We start from the raw sequence: 26,485 nt of genomic DNA, 5'->3' as shown, positions 1-26,485 counted from the left end.
AATATCCTTTTAATGGTGCCACATGGGGGCATGTGGCACCATTAAAATGTGGTTCTAATAACATGTGGTGCTAATAACTTGATTAATGGCTCTGTGGCATTAATGTTCTTATTGCCATCAACCTTATTGTGTTTTTTACCCCTTCCAATTCAAGTACATAAACTTATAGTGTGGGCTGTAGATTTGATTTGTCCCACGAGGATAATATGATGAGTGACCAGGATGGATAAAAAATGAGTATTGAAGGAGCAGCTCTAGTTTTGTGGTTTGGAGATAAAGTTGGAAAGGAGAGGTTGCGATAGTCTGGACAACAGATTCTGAATGTGAAGTTTTCAGGTAAAGACCACAGAGAAGATTCATGGGTGTAGTAAAGGAGGACATGCAGAAGATTAATGTTTCAGAAGAGGATGTTAGAATAGATCAACTGTGGTGACCCCTAAAGGGAGCGGTCGGAAGAATCTGGTGATTCCTGGGAAGCTGCAGCATGTCAATAAAAAGACTTGTAAATGAATAGCTTAATTGTTTATTAAAGGTATCAGTGTAATGGTTTATTGCAGGCATCTCACATGCAACTGGTGAGGTTTTCTTTAAATGAAAGCTCAATGAAAAGTGAATGAAGGTGACATTTGGCAGCAGGTTTAAAATGTCTTTATCACTTTTAAAGAATCCAAGAACAGCTACAGCAGAAGCAGTTATGGTGGTGGACATGCAGATTTGTATTCATCACTCACACATTTGTTTACACATTTAATTCAGCTGACCTTACAGCATGACTGGAAACTATCCAAAGATATATATCATAAAAAGCATTAAATCTTATCTCGAGACGTGAAATTTTATGTACTCGAGAAGAACACAGACTCCACCACAGCTACCAGGTTAATTTGTGACTACTCTGATTACGTTTGAGGCGGGTCTTCAGGGCTAGAAGGTCAATGTAGAGGATCTGATTGAGGACAGCTGACGCACAAAGCAGTCCACCGTGAAGAGCTCCAGCCATGCCATTGCAAAATACGTCCTGACCTGAACACACACAGAAACATCAGGAAATCATTGCACTCAGAGTTTGCATATACTCAAAGAACTAGTTTGTAGTTGCCCATATGGAAAAGCTATATATAAATCTTATCAAGTTTGTATCTGTCTTGTGTGAAACTTGTATGAAAAGCATACAAGAGTGAAAACAGATATAAGATCCCTTGAAAAATTATATAATGAAACTTGTATGTTTTGGATACTTACTAAAACAATGTATGAAAGTAATGGGAAAGTGGCCACTTTCATGAGTAAATCATATAAGTTTTTACTATTTCTTTTCCATATGGGTGAGTTTGTAGAGTAAGATTGTTGGGGCCATTTTTGTTAAATTCTTGGGAATCATACTTTTTTAGCCATTATTGTTATAGTAAGAATATACTTAAGCTAGTTTGCTTTTTAAATCTGTAATTACATTTTTAATTTTGGAAAAATTTTCATTACTGTGGTAACTTTTGGAACCTCCCATTAATTAAGAGCTTAAGAGAACACTGTGGGGTGCGGTGGAAATCTATTTTGTTTATCAAAGGTCCAGTAAGACGACAGGAGGGTTTTAAACGGCCTTTTTTTAACCACTTTTTGAACTTGTGGAATTATATTAAATAATTATATATATTAAAAGTGTAATTATAATAAACTTTCATTTACATCTAAGTTGTAAGAAATTATTTGGTTGATTTTTGGTTCATATTTATATAAGAAATAAACAACATATGTTTTTCAAAGAATCAAGGAAGTGCATTCAGAAACAAACTACCGGTTACCACCCATGGCCTTTTCTTGGAGTATTTTTCTTTTGTTTCTTAAAAGGCTGTGACAAAGATGAATTATTGTCACTGTGTGAGTGAGAATCTTAGTAAGTGTAGATATGGCTGGGGGAATGAGAATCACCTGTTAAATAGAGACCGCTGATGGGAGTCTGTGGTCGTGTCTTAGCAATCACTTCTGGCTTGAAGCGCTCCAGGTTGTGTTCAGCTCCATACATCTCACCTCTTGGAGCACCCAAATAGTGGACGTTTGTTAGAGGGGTTGCAGCATCTACCATTACTACCTGAAAAACATACACGTGTAAATTAATAGAGTATTTATCAATAGAGTTTGGGACTGTGAAATTTCAACTAGTTGTTGTACAAGTTGAGCGGATAATGAAATATACAGAGATGTTAGTGTTGCTTTTTGACAGTTAAATTGTGGACATTAAAAAAACTCAGAGCAGTTCTGTTGTAAAACGACAAAAGCATACATATGACAAGTGATGGAAGCCGGAACATTTTTGGACTTTCCAGCTTGAAAGGGATGACAATGAGCTGAGAACATGGAGCTAACAATGACAAAGTCTTTTTTTTTTCTTTAGATTTCTTCAAAGCATAGATGAGAATTCTCCCATGAGGGGTTAGATGTCACAGGGTTAAAATTCAAGCCTTTTCAGTGATTTTCAGCACCTCTACAAGTCCATTTTTAACCCTAAACAGTTAAAAAAAAAACTAACCCTGACTAAAAAGCAACTTTTGAACAGAAAACTGTTGAGTAATGCACGTTAGCTTAGTTTGCAAACAGATTAAGTTAATTGCATAATTTGACTAAATGTGATAAATCAAATTTAGATCATTAATGAATCAATCAGAATACATTGTCTGTGCAGACCATGAACACATTCACAAGTATCTACACACACCTTGTCTCGCAGATGAGGGAAGATGGTTAGTGCCCATTCCAGCAGCTCTTGGGCCATACTGTTCTTCAGATCCACGTAGTCCTGTCCCCGTTTCCCAAGCTTGGTCCCCTCCCATTCCTCAAACCATTCATAGCGTGCCATGGTTAACAAAGTCATACAGGACTTACCTGTGAAGAGATAGGAAGAAGAATAAAGGGTACTGTACTACTGTCAAACAGTCAGAGTGGTGCATCAAAGATGCACAGGTGAATTTTGTCCATGCAAATGTGCATTACCTGGATGTCTGATGCTGGCTGTTGGATCTTTAGCAGACGGAAAAGTGATAAACATCATGGGAATGTTTCCCAAAACCTGCTCTCTGCTTAGAGATGAATACTGCTCCATGCTTCTCACACAATGTTTTGTACAAAGACACAAAAGAAAATTTGTTAATTCAATCCATTAAATGTTAAATACACTGCAATGGTGATAAGATAGGGTTGAATTATTATTATTACTATTATTATTATTATTATTATTATTATTATTATTATTATTATTATAAAACACATAAACATGGAAATATTTAGATGGAACACTAGAATGACAAAAAAGTATAGACCCAGATACAATTTTTGACTAGATTTTAGAAGAAATCGGATATGTCTGTGAAGGTTCTCAGTCATCCAGGTCATCGTAGTCAAAGGAGCTTGCAAAGAAAAGCGTCTGGACTTCTTTAAGTTGCTTGAAGACGTTTCACCTCTCATCCGAGAAGCTTCTTCAGTTCTAAGGTCAAATGGTGGAGAGTCCCAGATATAAACCTAGTGGGAGTGACCCCCCACAGAGGGACAAAAGGACCCCCTGATGATCCTCTAATCGCCTGAGCCAAGGTGGGAAACTGGGCGTGGGTCCCAATCAGCCAGAGTTTCGGGTGTGTTCATTGTGAAACCTGGCCCCACCTTGTCATGCGAATTCCTGAGGTCAGATGGCCCAGGATGTGAGTGGGGGTTAAGGCGTCTGGGAAGGGATCTCAAAACTGGATTATAGATGGCAGAGAGTTGGTGTCGTAAACCCCCGCCTCTGTTCAAAGATGGTCGCTCACAGTGGACATAGATGGCTTCTTTCACTCCTCTTTCAAACCATCTGTCCTCTCTGTCCAAAATGTGAACATTGGCATCCTCGAAAGAGTGACCTTTATCCTTTAGATGCAGATGGACAGCTGAGTCTTGTCCTGTGGAGGTGGCTCTTCTGTGTTGTGCCATGCGCTTGTGAAGTGGCTGTTTGGTCTCTCCAATGTAGAGGTCCGGGCATTCCTCGCTGCACTGTACAGCATACACCACATTGTTTCAGACCCAGCAACACGCTCAGACAGAAACTGGTTCACCCGAAAGACAAAACGCCAAAACACAAACTTAGCTCAGCCTCAGCCTCCACCACTCTCAGCACTGGAGCCCCCCAGGGGTGTGTTCTGAGCCCCCTGCTGTACTCTCTGTACACATATGACTGTGTGGCCACTACCAGCTCCACCACCATCATCAAGTTTGCTGACGACACCGTCGTGGTGGGCCTGATCTCTGATAACAACGAGACGGCCTACCTGAAGGAGATTAGGAATCTGGAGAACTGGTGCCAGAGGAACAACCTCCTTCTAAACGTCAGTAAGACAAAGGAGCTGATAGTGGACTTCAGCACTAAGCAGGAGAGGAACTACCAGACCCCCGTCATCAACGAGTGCCCAGTGGAGAGAGTGGACAGCTTCAAATACCTCAGAGTTCACATCACGCAGGACCTGTCATGGTCCTGTCACATCAACACCGTGGTGAAAAAGGCCCGACAGCGTCTCTACCACCTCAGACACTTGAGAGACTTCCAACTGCCCTCCAAGGTGCTCAGGAACTTTTACTCGTGCACCATAGAGAGCATCCTGGCGGGAAACATCTTAACCTGGTTCGGGAACAGCACCATGCAGGACAGACGAGCTCTACAGAGGGTTGTGCGGTCAGCTGAGCGCACCATCCGCTCCGAGCTCCCTGACCTGCACTCAATCTACAGCAGGCGGTGCTGGACCAAGGCCAGGAAGATCGTGACGGACCTCAGCCATCCCAACAACAGACTGTTCTCTCTGCTGAGGTCAGGAAAGCGATTCCGCTCCCTGAAGACCAACACAGAGAGACTGAGGAGGAGCTTCTTCCCGCAGGCGATACGGTCTCTCAATCACACCACCACACAGTACTGACCCACACATATGGTTCTTACACACACACTGGACTTTCTGGACTTTGGTTTTGCACAACACTGGTCACTATATTCTTCATTTCCGGTTAATACTTGTACAGCTGCTGTTATTGTGTATATATTTATTTGTATTTATATTTCTTCATACATTCTTATATAGTTCTATATTGTGTATTGTGTATTTTGTTGTAGTTATTTTATTTTCAACTTTAATTTATATATTTATCTTTATCTTATTCTTCCCAGTTAAATTTACCCTTCATTCTAATTTGTGTTGTACAGTTATTTCATTTTTAACCTTAATTTATATTTTATTCCTTCCTAGTTAAATTTACCCTTTTTAATTTTTCATATTTATTTCCTATCTTATTCATAGCCTTTTCCTTTTTTGTTTTCTTTAGGTCACGAGCAGTTGTCCAAGCATTTCACTACATATCGTACTGTGTATGACTGTGTACGTGACAAATAAAATTTGAATTTGAATTTGACTTAACAATGTGGTGTATGCTGTACAGTGCAGCGAGGAATGCCCAGACCTCTACATTGGAGAGACCAAACAGCCACTTCACAAGCGCATGGCACAACATAGAAGAGCCACCTCCACAGGACAAGACTCAGCAGTCCATCTGCATCTTAAGGATAAAGGACACTCTTTCGAGGATGCCAATGTTCACATTTTGGACAGAGAGGACAGATGGTTTGAAAGAGGAGTGAAAGAAGCCATCTATGTCCACTGTGAGCGACCATCTTTGAACAGAGGCGGGGGTTTACGACACCAACTCTCTGCCATCTATAATCCAGTGTTGAGATCCCTTCCCAGACGCCTTAACGCCCACTCACATCCTGGGCCATCTGACCTCAGGAATTCGCATGATAAGGTGGGGCCAGGTTTCACAATGAGCTCACCTTAAACTCTGGCTGATTGGGACCCACACCCAGTTTCACACCTTGGCTCAGGCGATTAGAGGATCATCAGGGGGTCCTTTTGTCCCTCTGTGGGGGGATACTCCCACTAGGTTTATATCTGGGACTCTCCACCATTTGACCTTAGAACTGAAGAAGCTTCTCGGATGAGAGGTGAAACGTCTTCAAGCAACTTAAAGAAGTCCAGACGCTTTTCTTTGCAAGCTCCTTTGACAAGAAATCGGATAGAAGTTACAAGTAGAAATAAAGATAAACTACAAAGAGATGAAGGAATGAAAGAAGAGAGGAAAACCTACAGTGAGTCCAAGTCATTGTCTTTATACATCCAGAAGTTATTGGAAACAATGCCTAGCTCCTCTTTGGTTCCATCCAGACCAACAAAGACCAAAAAGGAACCCATGCCATGATGTACCATACTCAACAATGACTGGATCTCTATACAACAGAAAACATATAGAATCTTTAGAGGGCAAAAGACACTTCAGGAAATGCATGACACTCATATCAAATTAAAATCAAAAACAAGTGCAACACATCGACTGTTACCTGGTTTTTCTTGTATATTGTGAGGTAGAAACTTCTGGAAGGTGTTGAAGATTCCAGCATTTGAAATTACAGCAGGGGCAAGAACCTCTATCTCTTCTTGTCCTTTAAGAACCACCACACCTGAAAGATACAAAGTGTTATCCTGATATTATTACTTGGTGGAGATATCGTTTTTGGACATTGGATCACACTTGCTCCTGTTTCTCAGATAATGTAGAGTTGCTTTGGAAAAACAGTAAATCCAAACTTCAGATAACCTGAGACATTAATTTCAAGACAAAGAAATTTATCAATAAAGTTATCCAGTCTAAAACCATCATGACATTACAAATTTACTACCAATGACCTAATATCTAAGGTGACTAAAATTCTACCAGCAAAACATTTGCCACTAATTGCCACCTCATTTTACTATCTGTAACCACTAAGTAAACAGAGATAACTGCCTTACTTTTAATAATCTGGTCTGACAAATAAGTTTGTCTCACTGGTTGTTGCGGTTTTGTGCAGTAAGATTAAGAATGTGTTGTTCTGAAGAGCTCAGTGAATTAGAGCATGGTACTGTAATGGGATGTCAAGCCATTTCATGAAATTTCTTTCCTCCTAGATATTCCACAATCAACTGTACTTGGGATTTTTGCAAAGTGGAGGAGTTTTGGAACTACAGTAACTAAGCTATGAAGTGACCATATAAATTGCAGAGTATGGTCACTGAGATGTATAATAATGCATAAAACTCTGCTGAATTAGTCACTGCAAAGTTCTTCTGGCATTACAATCAACTCAGAAACTGTGCTTCAGGAGCTTCATGGCTTGAGTTTCCATAGGTGAGCTGCTGTGGGTTTAATGTGTAGATATCCCAGTACTTTTGCCCATATAGCATATACTGACAGGTTGACATTTAATATTGCAAAAGATCTGCTGTAGTTTGCAACAGAAAACATTCAGCAAACTTAGTATACTTTGAATACATTGTGCAGTCATACAAGTTAGTAATTCAGGCTGTGTCCATTTGGACACTCGGCTAGACCCACAACAAGCCATCAGACTGTCCTCAAAGAATTTGTCAAGAAATTAAAAATGAAATATGAAGTTATTTTCTCTCCCCCTGTCCCACTCACCATATGCCTTCCCCTGTTCGTTGAGAAGGATGCGTTGCACTGGAGCCCTGACTAGGACTGCACCACCTGCTTGCTGAATGACTGGGATGATGTGAAAGGCAAATTCACTTGCGCCCCCGCGTGGATAGTATGCACCACGCTTGTAGTGGTGAAGGAGGAGGGCATTAATGAGAAAGCTGGAGTCTTTAGGAGGGACGCCTTCAAGAGAAGAAGATGAAACAGAACCATGAAGACAATGTACCGTCTGATCTGAGTGGCAATATGCCTTTGTGTGTGTCCAGCACCATAGAACAGGTATGCAGAAAGTGCCTGCAAGTCCTTGCTCTGTGTGAGGTGGGATATTAATTCTGAATGGCTGGTTGTTGCAAGACGAAACACTGAAGATATCCAATGTAATAGGCCAGTCCGGATGAGAAAGTTAACCAACCAGTACGGAACGATCTTCAACATGGCAATAAGTGGCGTCCTCTGTGAACCAAGCTGTAAGAGAGCACACAGTCATATTTATTAATGAGAGCCCTATCTACGCTTTACTTATCTGGCACCATTTATAATACAAGTGCAGTTCAACGGTTTTACTGTTAAGGTGCCAAAATCTATTGAGCAATTCTTCCAAGTTCATCGGGGAAGAGCAGAACTGGTCATCTGATAACAGATTGCTATACTGATTGTATTTCTGGAACTGGATCAGTTAATTGGAGATTTTTGGCTTCTAATAAGTATCCACTATTTTAAGCTACAACCCATTCTGTTTAGCTGATTCATCACATTGTTGGACATGTATACAGTTGCATGTGTGTAAACAAGTAAGTACTGCAAACAAAATAGAGCTCAATGGAAAAAACTCATGCTGGATTTTTGTATTGATATGGACAGGGTAAGTTGTTAGGAACTGAATGAAACAGATAAAACAGAAAAAATAGTAGTTTGAATTAGATTTCCTAGAGTCTCTTGTTCCTTTTTTGAGAAGTACATATCCAGTGGACAAGCAAGCATTTGATCCTCTTTGAAGCGGTGCCTGTAAAACAAGGTGATAGTCTTGATATCACAAGGAAAGCTAAAATTCCTGCTGCAAGATGTTTGAGGGTTTTTTTATTTTTTGCTTATGCCTTACATTTTAATATACTAGTCCATTGCATAATCCCTGCACCCTTCTTTTTGAGGCATCCACTTCCTTATGATTACCCTTGCTTCTGTCCCTTTTTACCTTCATCAGTCTCATTAATTCATCAATGGCTTCTTCTTCTCCTGGAAACTGATTCTTCAGGCTGACTGCCATTTCAGTCTTCCCTGCATGGACATGGTACTCCCTGAGAATGATGGGAGATTGGAAGATTTATGATGAAAGTGAGGAAAGATGTGGCACTAAAGGTGGGAAATCCAGTTTGTTTCATTTGCAATAGAAAGTTGGCAAAAAAGTTAACGAAAGTCAGGGATACTGAAACAAGTAACAAAATCTGATCTACCTGCGCTGGTCATGCTGACCTAGGATCACTGTATCAAAGTGCTGCTCCAGCCTTGCAAACTGCAGCTGTCCCTCTGTGATCTGATCCAAAGCAACCTTCAACAAGCTGTTCTCATGAAGCTGACCCAGGTAATGGATACCTGGTGGTAACATGATGGGTTTAAATTCACTTGTGCATTTTTTCAAAAATGTAAACAAACAAAAAAGAAAGAAAGCACAAGCAGTGAAACCAAATTAATCTCTCACATTTAGATGAACCAGTTTTTAAGGGTTTCTTAAGAATTTCACGATAAAGGAATCAAGTAACTGTGCAGTCATAAAATGGATAGTACTGCATAATGGGTTACATCACCCATACACAGTGTTGGGGAGTAACTTAATACATGTACCGCCGTTACGTATTTAAAATACAAAATATGAGTAACTGTATTCTGTTACAGTTAACGTTTAAAAAGGTGGTATTCAGAATACAGTTACTTTGTTGAAATAAATGGATTACACGGCGGTATTTTCCTGTTTCATATTGTCGCGGGTCAGGACTGTTTGGGTTTTGTTTGACAGCTATGTTCTGTTGTTCCAGGGGCAGTGTTACAGTTGCCATGGTTACAGGATGACACGCTCTCTCTGCAACTGTGTGTTTCCTGGGTGAGAGAGCGCCTTTTTGTTGTTGTTGTTGTTGTTGTTGTGCTAAGCCAGTGGTTCCCAAACTTTTTTTTGCTGGGCCCCCCTTGTTTTATAAGAAAAATGTTTGCGCCCCCCCCCCCCCCCTTCTCGCGCGCACGCACGCACAAACACATCCTCCAACCACACACACCCATATTTAGCTCCATTTCGGTTTATTTCACACCTTTTCGTAACATTTCGTAAACAATTAAGCAAATACAAGTAATCTGCAAAAAATTACAGGTAGTAATAAAATAAACTACTAACTCTTTTACGCTACGTCCACACCTACATGGATATTTTTGAAAACGCAGCTGTTTCGTCCACATGTAAACGGCGTTTCGAATCACCGAAAACGGAGATTTTTTTAAACTCATTTTTTGCGTTTACGTGTGGACGAGGAATACAGAGTTGGTCACTTAATGTCAAAGGTATGTGCCTTTCTCACGTCACGCTGTATGCACGTTATTTTTTTTACATGAGATAAATTGCAGAATAACAGATAGAGACAAACGACTGTTAATCTGACTATCTGCAGGTTTTACACGCTTACATACAGACGGCATGTTACTGTCCCTTCATTTAGAAAGGCAGAGGCCTCACGTGTAATTATTTTACATGTAGTTTTTTTTTCATGTGTAATAATATTCAACATTGCTATCAATACATTTTTCAAAAAATGCCTCTCTGTGCAAAATGGGTTTAAAAACATAAACAACTGTAGGATCCTGTTTGTCCGCGATTTGAACAGCCCAGCGCTGCTGACACAGGGAAAACCAATTCTGCAGGGGAGACCTACCTTGGCACTTGTGCAGTTGAAACCAAAGGGCAGATATGCTTCACCATATTTTCTAGTCTTTGGCTTAGAATGAAGTTGGTTTGGAAACATATTCAGCGATGCTTCATCTCCTGCTTTGTGTTTCTGTGGGCACCCTGTGCTAGCAGTGTCTAAGCGTTTTGTTTTTTTCTCCCCCCTTTTCATTCTGCGCCCCCCCTGCAATGGCTCTGCGCGCCCCCCCGGGGGCGGGCCCCACACTTTGGGAAGGTCTGTGCTAAGCCATGCCGAGCAGTTGGGTTATCGGCCGTGCGTTTCTGTTGGAAAATGAACGGCTGTGATCCCTGGCAACTCGGGGAAGCAAGACTAAATGACACCTCTGTCTCCTCCTTGTCTGAGCTAGCCACAACATGTATAATACACAGAGGTATTTTCCTGTTTCATATGTTGGGCTACACCCTCTCTATTTTTGGTAATTCCACGCCAGTGGAAACCCCCAAAAAACATGCATTAAGAGGCTCTAATGCCTTTGTCTCAATCTTGTGTCTCATAATGATGTGAAGAAATATTTTTTAAAATGATTTAATATGAAGGCAATAGGCAGAACGCTACCCTAAAGAATGTAGCCTCATGGGCAGTGTAGTCCGTGCTGCAGGGACTGCCATACCTGTTATTTGTCTGTGAGCCCGAGGAGGGAGAAAAATGAGAGTGGAAAAGTATGAGCTGTCACCGAGAAACAGGAGATGGAAGCATGTAAATATAATAATAACCACTGCAGCCAAGAAGAGTGCCTGACGAGCCTAGTTGTAAGTACGCTATTAAGACTCGACTGTACCCGTGTTCATGTTTTCTCCGAAACAATAAGTTCCGTTGGAGCAGTCTTTCAACGCCTCTCGCCGTCTGTCACCTCTCTCTGTCTCTCGCAAGCAAACTTGACCCAGACAACAAAGTAAAGCTATTTTTCGGCTACGAGCCCGACACGGAACCCGACGTATTAGCCAGAGGTCCCTTTACTACGGTTCGGAGCTGTGGACCTTAAGTAACAGTAATAAATCACATTCATGTAGTTGTAAAAAGCATGACAATATATTAAGTAATCCAAAGTATTCAGAATACGTTACTCTCATTGAGTAACGTAACGGAATACGTTACAAAATACATTTTGGGGCATGTATTCTGTAATCTGTAATGGAATACATTTTAAAAGTAACCTTTCCCAACACTGCCCATACATTAAATAAACATGTTTAATCTACTTGGACTGAATTATGTGTCATGAATGTTTAAAGCAATTAAATATATTTTGACTAGTGCTGTCAGCGTTAATCTCGTTAAAATGACGTTAACTCCATAACCATTAAAGCGGGGGCTGCACAGCGTTAACACGTGTAGAATGTTTAGCTTATTTTAGAGTTTAGAAATGTGTTAACCTAGAATGTAGAACTATTGTAGAGACACTGCCCTTAATATAATAAAGGCCTCACTGTGTCGTGAACTTAGGAGTAGATTGTAGGAGACCCCTCCCCCACTTGAACTGTGAAAGTAAAACAGAGAGGAGTTAATGCTGAGTGGAATTTCCCCAGAGGATGTTTGGGTGGGGGTCTCAACATTTGTAACTGGATAACTGTGGTCTGGAAGGGAGATGGGTTTTATGACCTCTAGGGAGTCACCTAAACCCACAGTGTTTTAACTGTCATGCACACACATCCACACGCACACTCACTCATGTGCACACACATACACACAGGTATGCGTACACAGTCACACACGAGCACTCACATAGACACGCGGGAACGTGCACATGTAGGCATTCATGTGCTCGTGCACATAGATACAGACACAGAGTTTGCAGCACACCGTGGGGGGTTTTATGATAGGGTCGCCCCTACAAAACTGTATTTCACAGACAAAGGAGTGTAGATTTTGCAGAGGGGCACTGGCCTGGCAAGTCTTCCCTTCTAGAAGATGCATGCTTAAATGAGGGTAAATGAAGATGAGTAAAGATGAGTAAAGATGAATAAAGATGAATAAAGGTTTTGTGAAAATGACTACTGAGTCCGGTGCCATCTCTGGATGCTCGAGGAATAAAAAGAACCGGGGTAAAACTGATTACGCAACACACGTTAACAAGCTAACTGTGCTAACGCGTTGACGCAGTGCAGCTCCATGCACGGGGCGATCCGCGTTAACTAGCTAACGGAGATTTGCAGCATTAATGCAGTTATGGCATTAATGTCATTTTAACCAGATTAACGCTGACAGCACTAGTTTTGACATTTTTGGTCTCTATAACAAGATGAATTCTCAAATTGGGATCTCTATTATTATTTATTTCCATTCATTCACAACATGTAACAAGTTTCAGATAAATAATATTAAATTATGTAAACATCCCTGTGTGCATAATATACTTGGAAATTGTCAGGGTCCTGGGTGTGACCCAGTGTTTTGTGTGTTTGTAATCTATCCCAGTATTTATTGTTGTCTGTGTGTAGAAAAGCCTGTGTTAGTGTGAACTACATTACCCAGCAGCCTCTGGGCAGTGATGGGATTCATGGGACTTCTGAGCTAGATGGTCTTCGTTTGTTCCTGGGCTAACGATTGAGGAGAGAGCTGCTTGGAAGGGAAGCAAATAGCCCATCCTGTATTTGTTGGGAATGGTGTGCGTCACATAAACGTGAGTTAATGTTCCATGCTTAAGATGGTTACACTGCTACTTGTGTGTATTGGTTTTAGTTACCTTTAGTATATGTGCTAGTTAGTGTTAGCTATGGCAGCCCAGTTATTTGATTGTTTTGGGCTTGTTACAGCTTTGTTTGTTCCCTCTGTCAATTTATGTGAATTTGTATACTGTAATATCACTGTATTATGTAGTGGCTAAGTAGGGGCTGTTTACTAAGTGCATCAGTGTAAATAGGTCATCTCTTGTGTTGGAGTGCCCTCTTGTGGCGCCTTTTGGGTAGTGCCTTAGTAAACCTGAACCCTGTAAGAAGTGGTATCAGACTGATTTGTAGTGGAGGAATTTGTTGCCAGTTTTCTTAATCTTTAATCTGTATTCATGTTGTAATGCATACCCTGTTCTTAATCATAGAAACCACACCATATCACCTCTCCACATCCTCCTACTGTATGCCATACCTCCCTGTACCATCCATCTGACCGCCAATAAACTCCACCTGTGGTAATCTAATCCCTGGATGTCAGCCTCTCCTTCTGACCGAGGATAGTTACTATTGCAGCACCACCCAGCATTAAACTGACGTACACCATTCTGTACTAATCCCTGAACGATTACCGGCCAGTTGCACTGACCTCGGTAGTAATGAAGGTGTTTGAGAGGCTGCTGAAGAACATCATCTCCTCCTCCATCCCAGACACCACAGATCCGCTGCAGTTCGCCTACAGATCCAACAGATCCACAGAGGATGCCATCGCCCACGTCCTACACACCACTCTCAGCCACGTGGACAAGAAACAGGGTAACTATGTGCGAATGCTGTTTGTTGATTACAGTTCAGCGTTTAACACAATAGTGCCCTGCAGACTGTTCACAAAGCTGAGGGATCTGGGACTTAACAGCCGTCTGTGTGCATGGGTGTTGGACTTCCTCACTGGCAGAACTCAGGTGGTGAGGGTGGGCAGGTGCTTCTCCAACAGCATCACCATCAACACAGGAGCACCTCAGGGATGTGTCCTCTCGCCACTGCGCTACTCCCTCTACACTTCAGACTGTGTGGCCACCCATGGCTCCAACACCATTGTGAAGTTTGCTGACGACACAGTGGTGTTGGGTGCCATCTCCAACAACGATGAGGCGGCCTACATGGATGAAGTGAAGAATCTGGCATCGTGGTGCCAGGACAACCACCTCCAGCTGAACGTCTGCAAGACCAAGGAGCTGGTGGTGGACTTCAGAAGGGGTCAGCACAGAGACTACAAGCCCATTATCATCAATGGAGCTCCAGTGGAGAGGGTGCAGTCCTTCAAGTATCTTGGTGTCCACATCTCCTCAGACCTGACATGGGCTGCCCACATTCAGGTCCAGACCAAAAAGGCTAGGCAGCGCCTGTATCACCTACGACAACTGAGGAAGTTCAGGGTCTCTCCAAAGATCCTCAGGATTTTCTATACAGGCGCTGTGGAGAGCATCCTCACACAGAACATGACATCGTGGTTTGGGAACAGCTGTGTGAAGGACCAAAAAGCTCTCCAGAGAGTGATCCGTACAGCAGAACGCTGCTGCAGGATTGCTCTCCCCCCGCTTCAGGACACCTACACCAGGAGATAACGGACTAGAGCAGCGCAGATACTGAAGGACCCGTCCAATCCTGGCAACAAACTGTTCCAACTTCTGCAATCTGGTAGAAGGTTCCGCATCTTCCGGGCAAGGACAGAGAGACTCAAGAGGAGCTTCTATCCCCAAGCCATCCGTGCCCTAAACACACACACCCGCCCTCTCACATCATCTATATGTAGCCAAGTGAACTAATACTACGCATGGAAAGGGTTTAAAAAGAGGGAATTGTGTTTTTGACTGGTTGCCTGTCTACCGGAGGTCTGTTGTAGGGTTGTCATGGGGATGACTAGACCTCGTGTTTTGGGGGTATACTGTCCCTTTAAGAGCCGCCGTAAGCCAGAGCACGCATGCACTCAAGTTTGTGTCACACTGAGCGCTGTGAGCGGGAGCACTGGAGAGTTAGAGACTGCAAAAGATTCTGTGGCTAGCTACACACGAGGTAAATGTGCTAAAAAGTGTAGCATACTGCAAAATATTGTCACCAGTGTTGTAGTAGACTGTAATTAGCTAAGTTTCTTTAGCAATGACTCCATGTTTGTGACCATTTCTGTACAGTTCTTAACGCGCGACGGGTGCATGTTTAATGGTCACGTGCTGTGAAAGGGACTGAAGAGCGGGTTGGCGTGAGTAGTTACAGTGTCCTAACAGATTTCAAAGTTGTTAAGTTTATACTTTTACTCACTTTGCATAACTCTGTATGTTTCTGTTTGATTCAGAGGGGAGATCACTTGCTGTGTGATTCCTGCGTGTGTACTTGTCCTAGCACAGTAGCTGTGTGGAGAAACCGAAGTGAGTTCATGATGTTCTCCCATAGAAATGTATGTTTAAAAGAGAGTTTACAGTGCACTTTATTGCCAGTTGACCTGCGAAGTTGTGGGATGTAAACAATGTGTTTATTTGTTTTGTTTTCTCTTTTTTTGTTGTATTTGTTTCTTGACAGGTCACTACTGTTGTCTATACTGTTTGGATTTAACATGTACATATGATAGTTACTGTTGTCTCAGACCCTGAAAGGCAGTTTAGGCTGAGCCAGTGGAATAGTTAAATTTTGCCGTTTCACTCAAAACTACAGAATTAAAACTGTGCTCCTCCGAGTACAGTCGGAGAATAAAAAAGCCCACAAAAGAGTATTTCCTGTGTCCTGTCTCATTCCCCATGACCGGGCCACATAGTTTGGTGTCAGAAGTGGGATTCTCAGGTTAGTTTTGAGTTTCAGTATAGAGAGACACAGTGAGTGGGGCTTTATAGACAACAGTAGTGGCTTAGAAGATCCCAGTCCTTCCCAGAGGGCGGCAATCGCAGTGTGGACGTCCTGAGGTGGTTCGGTGCAGTGGCAGTTGGTACAACAGGAGCCTGCTTCAGCCATTGGACGAGGAGGGCGCCTGACACAGATTTTGGACTGTTGAATCTCATCTACAAGTGACTGTGGGAATCTGCTGCAGTAAAGACTCAGAGACATTGCAGTATGTCGCAAGAGGACGAAGGGGAAGGTCCTTCAGGGGCCGGAGCTATCCCCACTGAAGACAGTCAAGCTGCCTCGTTGTTTGACAGTGCAGGTAACCCGTTGGTGGAGCTACAAACAAAGATTAACGAACTGAGTAGGAAACATGATGCTGTTATGTCTAGTATTGCTAACATGGGTAATGTTCCAACCAGATCTGTCGTGTACATTCCAAGAGAAAAGGTGATTGTACCTTTTAGTGGGGAACCAGCTAAAGATGCTTACACTGTTGATGAATTCATAGAAGAGGTGGAAAGAGCAATAAGAACTAGGGGTCTGCGTGGAGAGGATCAAACCGACTTTATCCTCTCACAGCTGAAAGGGTCTGCCCTAGAGGAAGTTAAGTTACGTATGGCAGGCCAGGTGAAGCAACCGAGTGATCTCTTTTCATATTTGAGGGAGGCATTTAGAGAGAAGTGCACCACACCACAGCTCTTGCATGCTTTCTATGCACGCCGCCAACTAGATGGGGAAGACCTGCGAGATTATTCACATGCACTCTCTCAGTTGCTCAATGCTGCAATACAGCAGTCCCCTAATGTAGTACCCAACACACAGCTGGCACTTCGGGATCAATTCATTGAAGGTGTGCATGCCCCAAATCTTCGGCGTGAACTACGTAGGCTCACTAGGGACAAGCCTGAGTGTAGTCTCTTTGATGTTAGAGAGGAGGCAATCATGTGGACTATGGAAGATCGTCCACGCAGCACTAATGTGGCCAGACATAGAAATATAGTGAGTGACAGGCCAGATGAAAGCTGTGAAAAGACAACCTCCACCAGTGATGTACAGACAGACTTTACCATGGCTCTGCAAGAGATGGTTAAAATAATCACACAACAGGGTAAAGCCATAGGGGAGTTAACTAATGCAGTGAGGGAGCTCACAACACAGACTGCCAGTTCTGAAGACAGTAGAGGTGTTAAAGCTAAGCCCAAGCCTAAGTACACTAGAGAGGGCCAGCCTATTTGTCTCCGATGTGAAGGGGTGGGACATATGGCCAGACACTGTAATGCACCCCAACAACCTACGAGCCAGTCTGCAACCATGTCCAGTTCCTCGCTAACGGGAAACGGGAACCCTCCATTGCTATGAGCCGGGCAATGCGAGGCAAGTCAGAAGGCTCAAAGGAAGCTCTAACCAAGGAACATTTTCTAGAACATGCTGTTGGTCAGTGCCCTGAAGTAGATATCCAGATAGGTGGTGTATCCCTTAGATGTCTGCTTGACACAGGAAGTAATGTAAGCACTTTGACAGAAAGCTTTTTCAGAAATCATCTCCAGGGAGAGGATGAAGATATGCACTGTACTGCCAAGTGGCTTAAAATCACAGCAGCCAACCAGTTGCCGCTGCCCTATTTAGGCTATGTAGAGTTAGATGTACAGGTCATGGGGCTCACTATACCTGAATGTGGTTTTCTTATAATCAAAGATGATAAAACAGAAAGAGACAATCCCAAATGGTTGGATTTGTCACCCCATGGCATTATAGGGATGAACATTGCAAAACGATGTAGACAGTTAGTACTCTCAGAGTTTGACACCACTCTAGGGGGAGAGCTGGAGTCCAGCTGGAGGAAGGCCTGCCACTGCGTACAAGCTGCTGAGCTTGTGGAAAAGGTGTCTACTGCCCGTGTTGCAAGCAAACACAAAGTGCGGGTGCCTGCCTCATCCCTGACCACTGTCTATGCAAGGGGCCATGGCAAGCAGTTTGGTAGCGCATTGGTTGAACCAGGGAATGTTCAGCTCCCAGGTGGCTTATTGGTGATCCCAACTCTAGTGTCAACTAACAGCCTGGTATTCCCAGTACAGGTGATGAACATCTCACAAGAGGATGTCTGGCTTCCACCTAAGGCTAGACTAGGCATTATTAGTCCTGGCCGCTGCATTGAGGGTGACCCATGCGAGGTGAAATTTGAGCGCATATCTGCCAACCACGAGGAGGTGACTCTTAACCAAAAGGACTGTCAGGGGGCCAACAGCTGCGTACAGGACTTATTGGGAAGATTACACATAGGTGGCACACCAGGACAACAGGCCGAGGTCAGAACTCTTTTGAAAAGGTATGCGGATGTTTTTGCACTTCATGATGAGGATTTGGGGTACACTGATCGTGTGAAGCATGAAATTCCTGTTGTAGATGAAGCCCCTGTTTCTCAGCCATACAGGCGCATTCCACCAAATCAGTACAAAGAGGTCAGGGAGCACATTTCTGAACTGTTGAGAAAGGGGGTGATTCAGGAGAGTTCGAGTTCCTATGCTTCACCAGTTGTTCTGGTACGCAAGTCAGATGGGAGTCTTAGACTGTGTGTAGACTACCGCAGACTAAACGCGAAGACCAGGCGTGATGCGTTTCCACTCCCTCGCATTGAGGAGAGCCTGGATGCCTTGAGTGGTGCAGAGTTCTTCTCAACCATAGATCTTGCCAGTGGCTACCATCAGGTAGCGGTACATGAGAAAGACAGAGACAAAACAGCCTTTACCACACCATTTGGCCTGTATGAATACTTAAGGATGCCTTTTGGGTTATGTAATGCCCCCGCGACGTTTCAACGTCTTATGCAGGCCACAATGAGTGATTTGGTCTTTCAGATTGTATTGATCTACTTGGATGATCTGCTTGTGTTTTCATCAACATTCCAGGATCACATTGTGAGACTGGAGACTGTTTTGAAAAGGCTGAGGGATACGGGGCTGAAGGTTAAGGTTGAGAAGTGCCATTTCCTCCAGCCCAAGGTCAAGTTTCTCGGTCATGAAGTGTCGGCTCAGGGAATAAGCACAGATCCTGACAAGATAAGCGCTGTGGCAAAATGGCCCATCCCTAGTACTGTGAAAGAGCTAAGGTCCTTTTTAGGATTTTGCAGCTACTATAGGAGATTCATTGAGGGCTTTTCCCAAACTGCGGGGCCACTCCATGATGTGGTGAATGTCTGTGTTAAGGAGATAAGTCCTGTCAGGGCTAAACAGCTTTTTGCTTCAGCCTGGACACCGCAATGCTTACAAGCTTTTGAGTTGCTTAAGGGAAAGTTGACTAGTGCCCCTGTTCTAGGCTATGCTGACTTCAGTCTCCCTTTCACGCTGGAAACGGATGCTAGCAGTCTTGGATTAGGCGCTGTCCTGTCTCAGAAGCAGGGGGGAAGGAATAAAGTCATAGCTTATGCTAGTAGGAGGCTCAGAGGGGCTGAGAAGAATGATCAAAACTTTAGCAGCATGAAGCTCGAACTCCTAGCGTTAAAGTGGGCAGTCACTGAAAAATTTAGGAGTTATCTGCTGGGGTCCAAGTTCACAATCATAACGGATAACAATCCCTTGTGCCACCTGCCCACTGCTAATTTAGGAGCCATTCAACAGAGGTGGGTAGCTCAGCTGTCTGTGTTTGACTTCGATGTTAAGTATCGCCCTGGCCGCTGCAACACTGCTGCTGATGCCCTCTCTCGGCAACCAACAGTTGACACGGCAGAACCTGACAGTGAGGATGCAGAATATGATGGCTCTATAGCCATATGTAATGTGCTAAGGGCAGGTACAAGTCTAGGCTCAGATCTTGTCATGGCTGGAGTTGAGGCTTGTAGGATCAGACTGCTGCAGGCCTCCGAACCAGATGGGGAAGCAGTCAGTGAGGCTGTGCTGGGCAACACCCCAACGATGCCTGGTTATTCCAATGCAGAACTCTATCGCTTCCAAGTGTCAGACCCAACAATTGGTGTCTTGAGAGAGTTTTGGAGCAGACAGAAGAGACCCACCTACAGAGAGAGAGGGGGTCTGTCTAAACCGGTACGTTCTCTACTGAAGCAGTGGCCTCGGATCAGAGAAAAGGATGGACTGCTATACCGTGTAATTGAAGATGCTCACCTTGGACAGTGCCATCAGCTGCTACTACCTGCCTGTCTTAAAGAAAAAGTGCTCAGGAGTGTGCATGATCACATGGGACACCAGGGAATCGAACGCACACTGGGATTGTTGAAACAAAGATGTTTCTGGGGAGGCATGTTTGAAGATGTTGAGCACTGGGTGAAGAAATGTCAGAGGTGTGTGTTAACAAAGATGCCTCAACCCAAAGTTCAGGCACCCCACGCTCCATTTTTGGCTACCCGCCCACTTGAAGTTGTTGCTGTTGATTATACCACCCTTGAGCGGGCTACAGATGGTCGTGAAAACGTTCTTGTAATGACTGACGTGTTCACCAAGTTCAGTCAGGCATTTGCCACACGAGATCAAAAAGCAGATACCACAGCTAAGGTTATCCTGAAAGAGTGGTTCCTGAAGTATGGGGTACCAGAGCGCCTGCACTCAGACCAGGGCAGGAATTTTGAAAGCGCAGTGATTGCTGAGCTATGCAAACTGTATGGAGTGAAGAAAACGCGTACAACACCCCACCACCCTCAGGGTAACCCACATTGTGAGAGGTTCAACAGGACTTTACACAACCTCTTGCGTACGCTTCCCCCTGAGAAGAAGCGGCGCTGGCCCGAGCATCTGTCAGAGCTGGTGTATGCTTACAATGTCACGCCGCACTCAACGACAGGGTATTCTCCCCATTACCTGCTGTTTGGGGTCCACCCACATCTACCCGTTGATGCATTGTTGGGCCGGGAGGAAGTGAAGGATGACAAACTGGACTGGTTAGCAGTGCACCAGGAGCGTCTCCAGGATGCACATGCCAGAGCCAGAGAATTTGCCGAACGGAAGGCTGCAGAGAGAGTGGTTCAGCAGCAAGGAAAGGTGTTCTGTCCACCTGTTGACATCGGACAGTTTGTGTATCTCCGTTACCGACCACCAGGAAGGAATAAAATTCAAGATGCCTGGGCAGCCCCTGTGTACAAAGTGGTTGATATCCAAGGGACAACATACACAGTAGTGCCACTGGAAGGAGGGCCGGTGAAAAGAGTCCACAGATCTAACTTGAGGCCATGCGTGGGGTCTATACCTGCACCCAACCCAAGGCTACGTGACCAGGAAGTCAGTTCTGCAGATGAGCACCAAGTGTCTGATACGGAGCTTGAGCATCCAGAGTTTGCCTTGATGGAGGAGGTCCAGTACCCAATGGAGCTGCCAGTGGCTCAGGGACCTGGGAACTTGGTTCCGACGGTCAACGAGCCTGGAAACCAATTGGAGAATGGAACTGAAAATATGGGTGAGGATCTGCTAGGGCAAGAGAGCAGCGACAACCCTGATGACCTCGAGGTGGAGCCAGCAGCTTACCTTCCACCTGGGCCAGGAAGCATTGGATTCTCCAGTGAAGAACCGGTGGCAAAACCTGTTCCAGCTCCTAGGAAAGGAAAGAAAGAGAAAGCGGAGGCCGGTCCACCCACACCTGCTACACGCAGGAGTAGGAGAGAAACTGCAGGGGTCCACACAAACCCATTTAATCTACCTAGGTCAGCATGCAATGCAGTATCCTTCAGTCCAGATGTACTCTCCCAGGTGTTAGCCGGTATGGTTCTCTACACCACCAAACTCAGGGGAATGGTGGATGAGCAGGGGGTCACCGAGGACGTTGACTCGTAGCAGGGGAGAATGTAGCCAAGTGAACTAATACTACGCATGGAAAGGGTTTAAAAAGAGGGAATTGTGTTTTTGACTGGTTGCCTGTCTACCGGAGGTCTGTTGTAGGGTTGTCATGGGGATGACTAGACCTCGTGTTTTGGGGGTATACTGTCCCTTTAAGAGCCGCCGTAAGCCAGAGCACGCATGCACTCAAGTTTGTGTCACACTGAGCGCTGTGAGCGGGAGCACTGGAGAGTTAGAGACTGCAAAAGATTCTGTGGCTAGCTACACACGAGGTAAATGTGCTAAAAAGTGTAGCATACTGCAAAATATTGTCACCAGTGTTGTAGTAGACTGTAATTAGCTAAGTTTCTTTAGCAATGACTCCATGTTTGTGACCATTTCTGTACAGTTCTTAACGCGCGACGGGTGCATGTTTAATGGTCACGTGCTGTGAAAGGGACTGAAGAGCGGGTTGGCGTGAGTAGTTACAGTGTCCTAACAGATTTCAAAGTTGTTAAGTTTATACTTTTACTCACTTTGCATAACTCTGTATGTTTCTGTTTGATTCAGAGGGGAGATCACTTGCTGTGTGATTCCTGCGTGTGTACTTGTCCTAGCACAGTAGCTGTGTGGAGAAACCGAAGTGAGTTCATGATGTTCTCCCATAGAAATGTATGTTTAAAAGAGAGTTTACAGTGCACTTTATTGCCAGTTGACCTGCGAAGTTGTGGGATGTAAACAATGTGTTTATTTGTTTTGTTTTCTCTTTTTTTGTTGTATTTGTTTCTTGACAGGTCACTACTGTTGTCTATACTGTTTGGATTTAACATGTACATATGATAGTTACTGTTGTCTCAGACCCTGAAAGGCAGTTTAGGCTGAGCCAGTGGAATAGTTAAATTTTGCCGTTTCACTCAAAACTACAGAATTAAAACTGTGCTCCTCCGAGTACAGTCGGAGAATAAAAAAGCCCACAAAAGAGTATTTCCTGTGTCCTGTCTCATTCCCCATGACCGGGCCACATATAATTGACTGAGTCAGGACTCTTCCAGACACTCTAAACCAAGGCACAATGTACATTTCAATTCCTTTAATTTTAAATATGTTTATATTGTCTATCCTGTAAAATAGTCAGATGTCTATTCATATTAATGTACAGAATTCACCTGCTTGCTGCTACTACTGCACATTCACCCAGTGTATATACTATATATATATATAATGTTCTTCCTCTACACCCCCCCCCCCCCCCCCCCCCCCCCAATTTTTGCACATGTCGAGGAGCGTGTCAGGCTACATTTCACTGTGTGTTATACTTGTATAACTATGCATGTGACAAATAAAGAACCTTGAACCTTGAACCTTGTACGCTGTGCCTCCCTTATGTTTGGTCTCTGTGCTTCTCAGTTGCTCTGTCTCCCCTGTCAGTTGTATCCCCTAGTCAAGTCCGCATCTCATTGTTACATTTCCTCTTTTACTTTGAAGGTCTGTGTCCTACATGAATGTATTGAATTTCACTTCTTGTCATGTCTGATTTCTCAAAGCTGTGCTCTCCTCCTGTGTCTCATTCCCCTCATTATTCCCCAGTGTATTTAAGCCCTGTGTTTCGCTGTGTCAGTGTTGCTTTTTCCCCTCATGGCTGTGTTTCTCTGTGTGTTTCCCGGCGAGTTTAGTTTATTCTTTCTCAGTTTAGTTTAGTTTTGTGTTGTATGCCTTTTCGTTTGCCTGCAATAAAGCTGTGGTTTTTGAGTTCATCCTTCATATCTGAGATTGCATTTTGGGTCTAACTCCTGCCTGCACACAGCCGAATGTTGACAGAAATATTCACCACTGACAAGTTCATGCCATAAACCCTGTTCTTGAAAAACATCCTATTAATGGTAATGTACTTAACTGAATAACAATCCTCATGGTTCTGATAGTAAATAAAATTTAATTTTTATAATCATTTTAAATTTGGATTTAAAAAAAATATATAAATGAATGTGAAATTTGACCATAGCTAATTTTAAGATGTGTTGAACTCAACAAGAGAGCATATGAGATTAGGCTTAAAACTCCAGCTATAAATTTGAGCATTTTAGCAGTTTGTCTTGTTGGTTTTAAAGATATATTGTTGTGAGTTTTATTTTGTGGACTGGTGTGTGTTTCCTTCAGCAGCTTACCCACATCAAACTCAAATCCTTTATTTTGGAAGGTGTGTGTGCACCCTCCTGCTTGGTCATGCTGCTCCAGAACTACAACCTTCTTCCCAGCTTTGGACAAAAGTGCTGCTGCCGTCAAACCTCCTATGCCACTGCCAATCACCACTGCGTCCAGATCAGCAGGAACACGGTCCACACGAAATCCTGTGGGGGAAACATTTCAAATCAGCCTGATGGAGGATTGTGAGGGTTTCTAGACACACGAGACAGAAACAGAGGTTTCTGATGGCAATGCAACCTCCACAGAAAGATCCACTTCAGATGTTTGTATAGCTAGATCTAGAAAAACAAATAGGGGTTGACACAAAATTTCAATTTACATGTAAATATGAAATTCTTTATGAATAACAGCTATGAAGTTGTGTGTATTAAATTATTTATTTTCTATTCTAAAAATACATTTTCTTCAGAAGCTAAAAAATGACAAGAAAATGTAAGAAAACACTGGTGATTTGAGCTGTGGTAACTAAACGAAAAGCTTAATGTTTAGTGTAATTAACACTACAGCTGAGGTCAAAGGGAATGGCATTGTACTTGAGCTGTGGTAACGCACAAATTTCCTCGTCGTGGGATCAACAAAGTCTTATCTTAAATTTGCAGGTGTTGCTCATAAACCAAAATACTGACAAACTGATCCATTGACTATCAACATTAATAGGAAAATTAGTACTTCTTCTCAGTTTTAAGGATTTATTATGACTAGCACAAGTAAGAAGTCTTGATTAGCAGAGTTTTACAAATTCCTCATTCCTTAAATAAAAACTGAGTAAAAACTAAGCATCAAGTAGTCACCAAATTGAGCACTGCTCCCATGCATACATTACCTCTCTTCAGCCTGGCATCCCTGAGTTTGCTGTCAGCGACAAGGGGTCCGGGTGGTCTCAGGCACGACTCACTAAATACCTTGTAGCGTTGCCCCACTATCAAAAAGAAAATGACAATAACCGCCAGCAGCACGCAGCTGAATAGACCAAGCAGCCACCACCACATACTAGCTGAAGGGAGCTTTGCACCTTCTACACTGACAACAGGAGAGAGATCAGAGGTAAGAACGAAGCAGTGAGGAGATCAAATGGGAAGCTTTCCAACCGGGCTGTAGAGGAGAAGACCCAATGAAAAATGAAAACTTTGTTGTTTCTTATAGTCATGAAGTAACAAGCACATAACATGTGACATTATGTGAAATCATACCACAGAATTACAGGAGTGGGAAATGAATTTTCCACAGTAGGCGAGCACTGGCACAGAATAGAGGGCTGGTTGTATGTGTGTGATATCCACATCCAAAAAAGGACTTTTATTTACAGCTATGTGACTGTTTAGCTTAGATCACTGCAGTTCTGCTTTATGATTGTGAACAAAAACGCTTTGAGAGATAAAATGCAGTGACTGAAGTTCTTAGTCCTCTGGGAAATATGTAAAGGTTACAAATTCAGAGGGCAATATTATACACTGTGAATAGACCGCTGAGCAGCAAAGTTGCTCATACAGCAAAGTATGATACATGTGATGAACAAAATTGGAATTAGAAAACCAGTTATAATGTAACCAGGCAGAAATATAATTCATATATTAGATTTGTGTGCAGACTTTATTCCAGGATATTTTATTATTTGGAAGATTTTTTTATTTTGAAGGCTCTGCCGAGAAGTCCTGTTCTGGTTTCTTGTGACATTCTTGTATCTTTGGTTTCACTTTTTACTGAAAGTGGAGATAATTTATCTGAATTTCAGGAGCAGGACCACACCTCATAAACTACTCTCACGGCTCTGCATCGATGCATGCCTCCTGAACCTTCATAACGCTTGGAACGCCATAACCAAGTGGCCGGCATAGTGTACAGGAACATCTGTGCCGAGTATAATCTGGAAGTCCCGAGGTCAAAATGGGAGATGCCCCCAAGCGTGGTGGAGAATGACCGAGCTAAGATCCTGTGGGACTTCCAGATACAGACGGACAAAATGGTGGTGGCTAACCAACCGGACATAGTGGTGGTAGACAAACATGAGAAGACGGCCGTAGTGATCGATGTAGCGGTTCCGAATGACAGCAATATCAGGAAGAAGGAACACGAGAAGCTGGAGAAATACCAAGGGCTCAGAGAAGAGCTCGAGAGGATGTGGAGGGTGAAGGTAACAGTGGTCCCCATGGTAATCGGAGCACTAGGTGCAGTGACTCCCAAGCTAGGCGAGTGGCTCCAGCAGATCCCGGGAACAACATCGGAGATCTCTGTCCAGAAGAGCGCAGTCCTGGGAACAGCTAAGATACTGCGCAGGACCTTCAAGCTCCCGGGCATCTGGTAGAGGACCCGAGCTTGAAGGATAAACCGCCCACAGGGGCGAGCGGGGAATTTTTATTTTAATAAATACATGTGGCATTATAATGAATATCAAAGTCCAGACCATATTGAGAACAGGCCTTCGGGCCAGCACTATATGGGGAGAAGCTCGCTAATTCATCTGCATATATCAAATGGTTAAATATGGTCTTATCAACTACACAACCTGTCACACAGTAATCTAACAGCTTTGAGAAATTATCCATATAAACATTAAAAAAAATAAAGATAAATACTC

The 26,485-nt window shown here is 43.5% G+C and overlaps 1 protein-coding gene and 1 long non-coding RNA gene across 2 annotated transcripts; one reads left to right on the top strand and one right to left on the bottom strand.

Annotated features, from left to right (window-relative positions):
- Positions 1–706: 706 nt before the first annotated feature.
- On the bottom strand, positions 707–24,899 carry LOC146710700 (all-trans-retinol 13,14-reductase-like). The gene is made up of 12 exons (XM_085453276.1): positions 24,734–24,899; positions 23,871–24,053; positions 8,982–9,120; positions 8,723–8,825; positions 7,800–7,995; positions 7,516–7,713; positions 6,395–6,514; positions 6,145–6,283; positions 2,986–3,095; positions 2,711–2,877; positions 1,927–2,086; positions 707–1,023 (listed from the first exon to the last, which is right to left on the bottom strand). Exons 1-12 carry the CDS (start codon positions 24,897–24,899, stop codon positions 872–874), a joined length of 1,833 nt encoding a protein of 610 aa, XP_085309402.1. The 3' UTR covers positions 707–871.
- On the top strand, positions 14,899–15,845 carry LOC146710701 (uncharacterized). The gene is made up of 2 exons (XR_014919988.1): positions 14,899–15,154; positions 15,271–15,845. It is a non-coding gene; the product is annotated as an uncharacterized LOC146710701 (long non-coding RNA).
- Positions 24,900–26,485: the final 1,586 nt, after the last annotated feature.

Source organism: Copadichromis virginalis, linkage group LG4, assembly GCF_057382275.1.
Source record: "Copadichromis virginalis isolate Kocher_CV1m ecotype Utaka linkage group LG4, C_Virginalis_male_GT1.1, whole genome shotgun sequence".
NCBI classification, from domain to species: Eukaryota; Metazoa; Chordata; class Actinopteri; order Cichliformes; family Cichlidae; genus Copadichromis; species Copadichromis virginalis.
Note: the sequence above shows the minus strand (reverse complement) of the source record. Positions and strands in the feature narration are given on the sequence as shown.

What these genes read in the sequence shown, in the direction of transcription:
- LOC146710700 (XM_085453276.1), bottom strand. Translation starts at nt 24,899, where the DNA reads ATGTGGTGGTGGCTGCTTGGTCTATTCAGCTGCGTGCTGCTGGCGGTT. An exon ending in TCCCTCATCTGCGAGACAAG is followed by an intron (nt 2,087 to 2,710) that starts GTGTGTGTAGAT and finishes TATGTTTTTCAG; the next exon opens with GTAGTAATGGTAGATGCTGC. An exon ending in CAGCGGTCTCTATTTAACAG is followed by an intron (nt 1,024 to 1,926) that starts GTGATTCTCATT and finishes GTGTGTGTTCAG; the next exon opens with GTCAGGACGTATTTTGCAAT.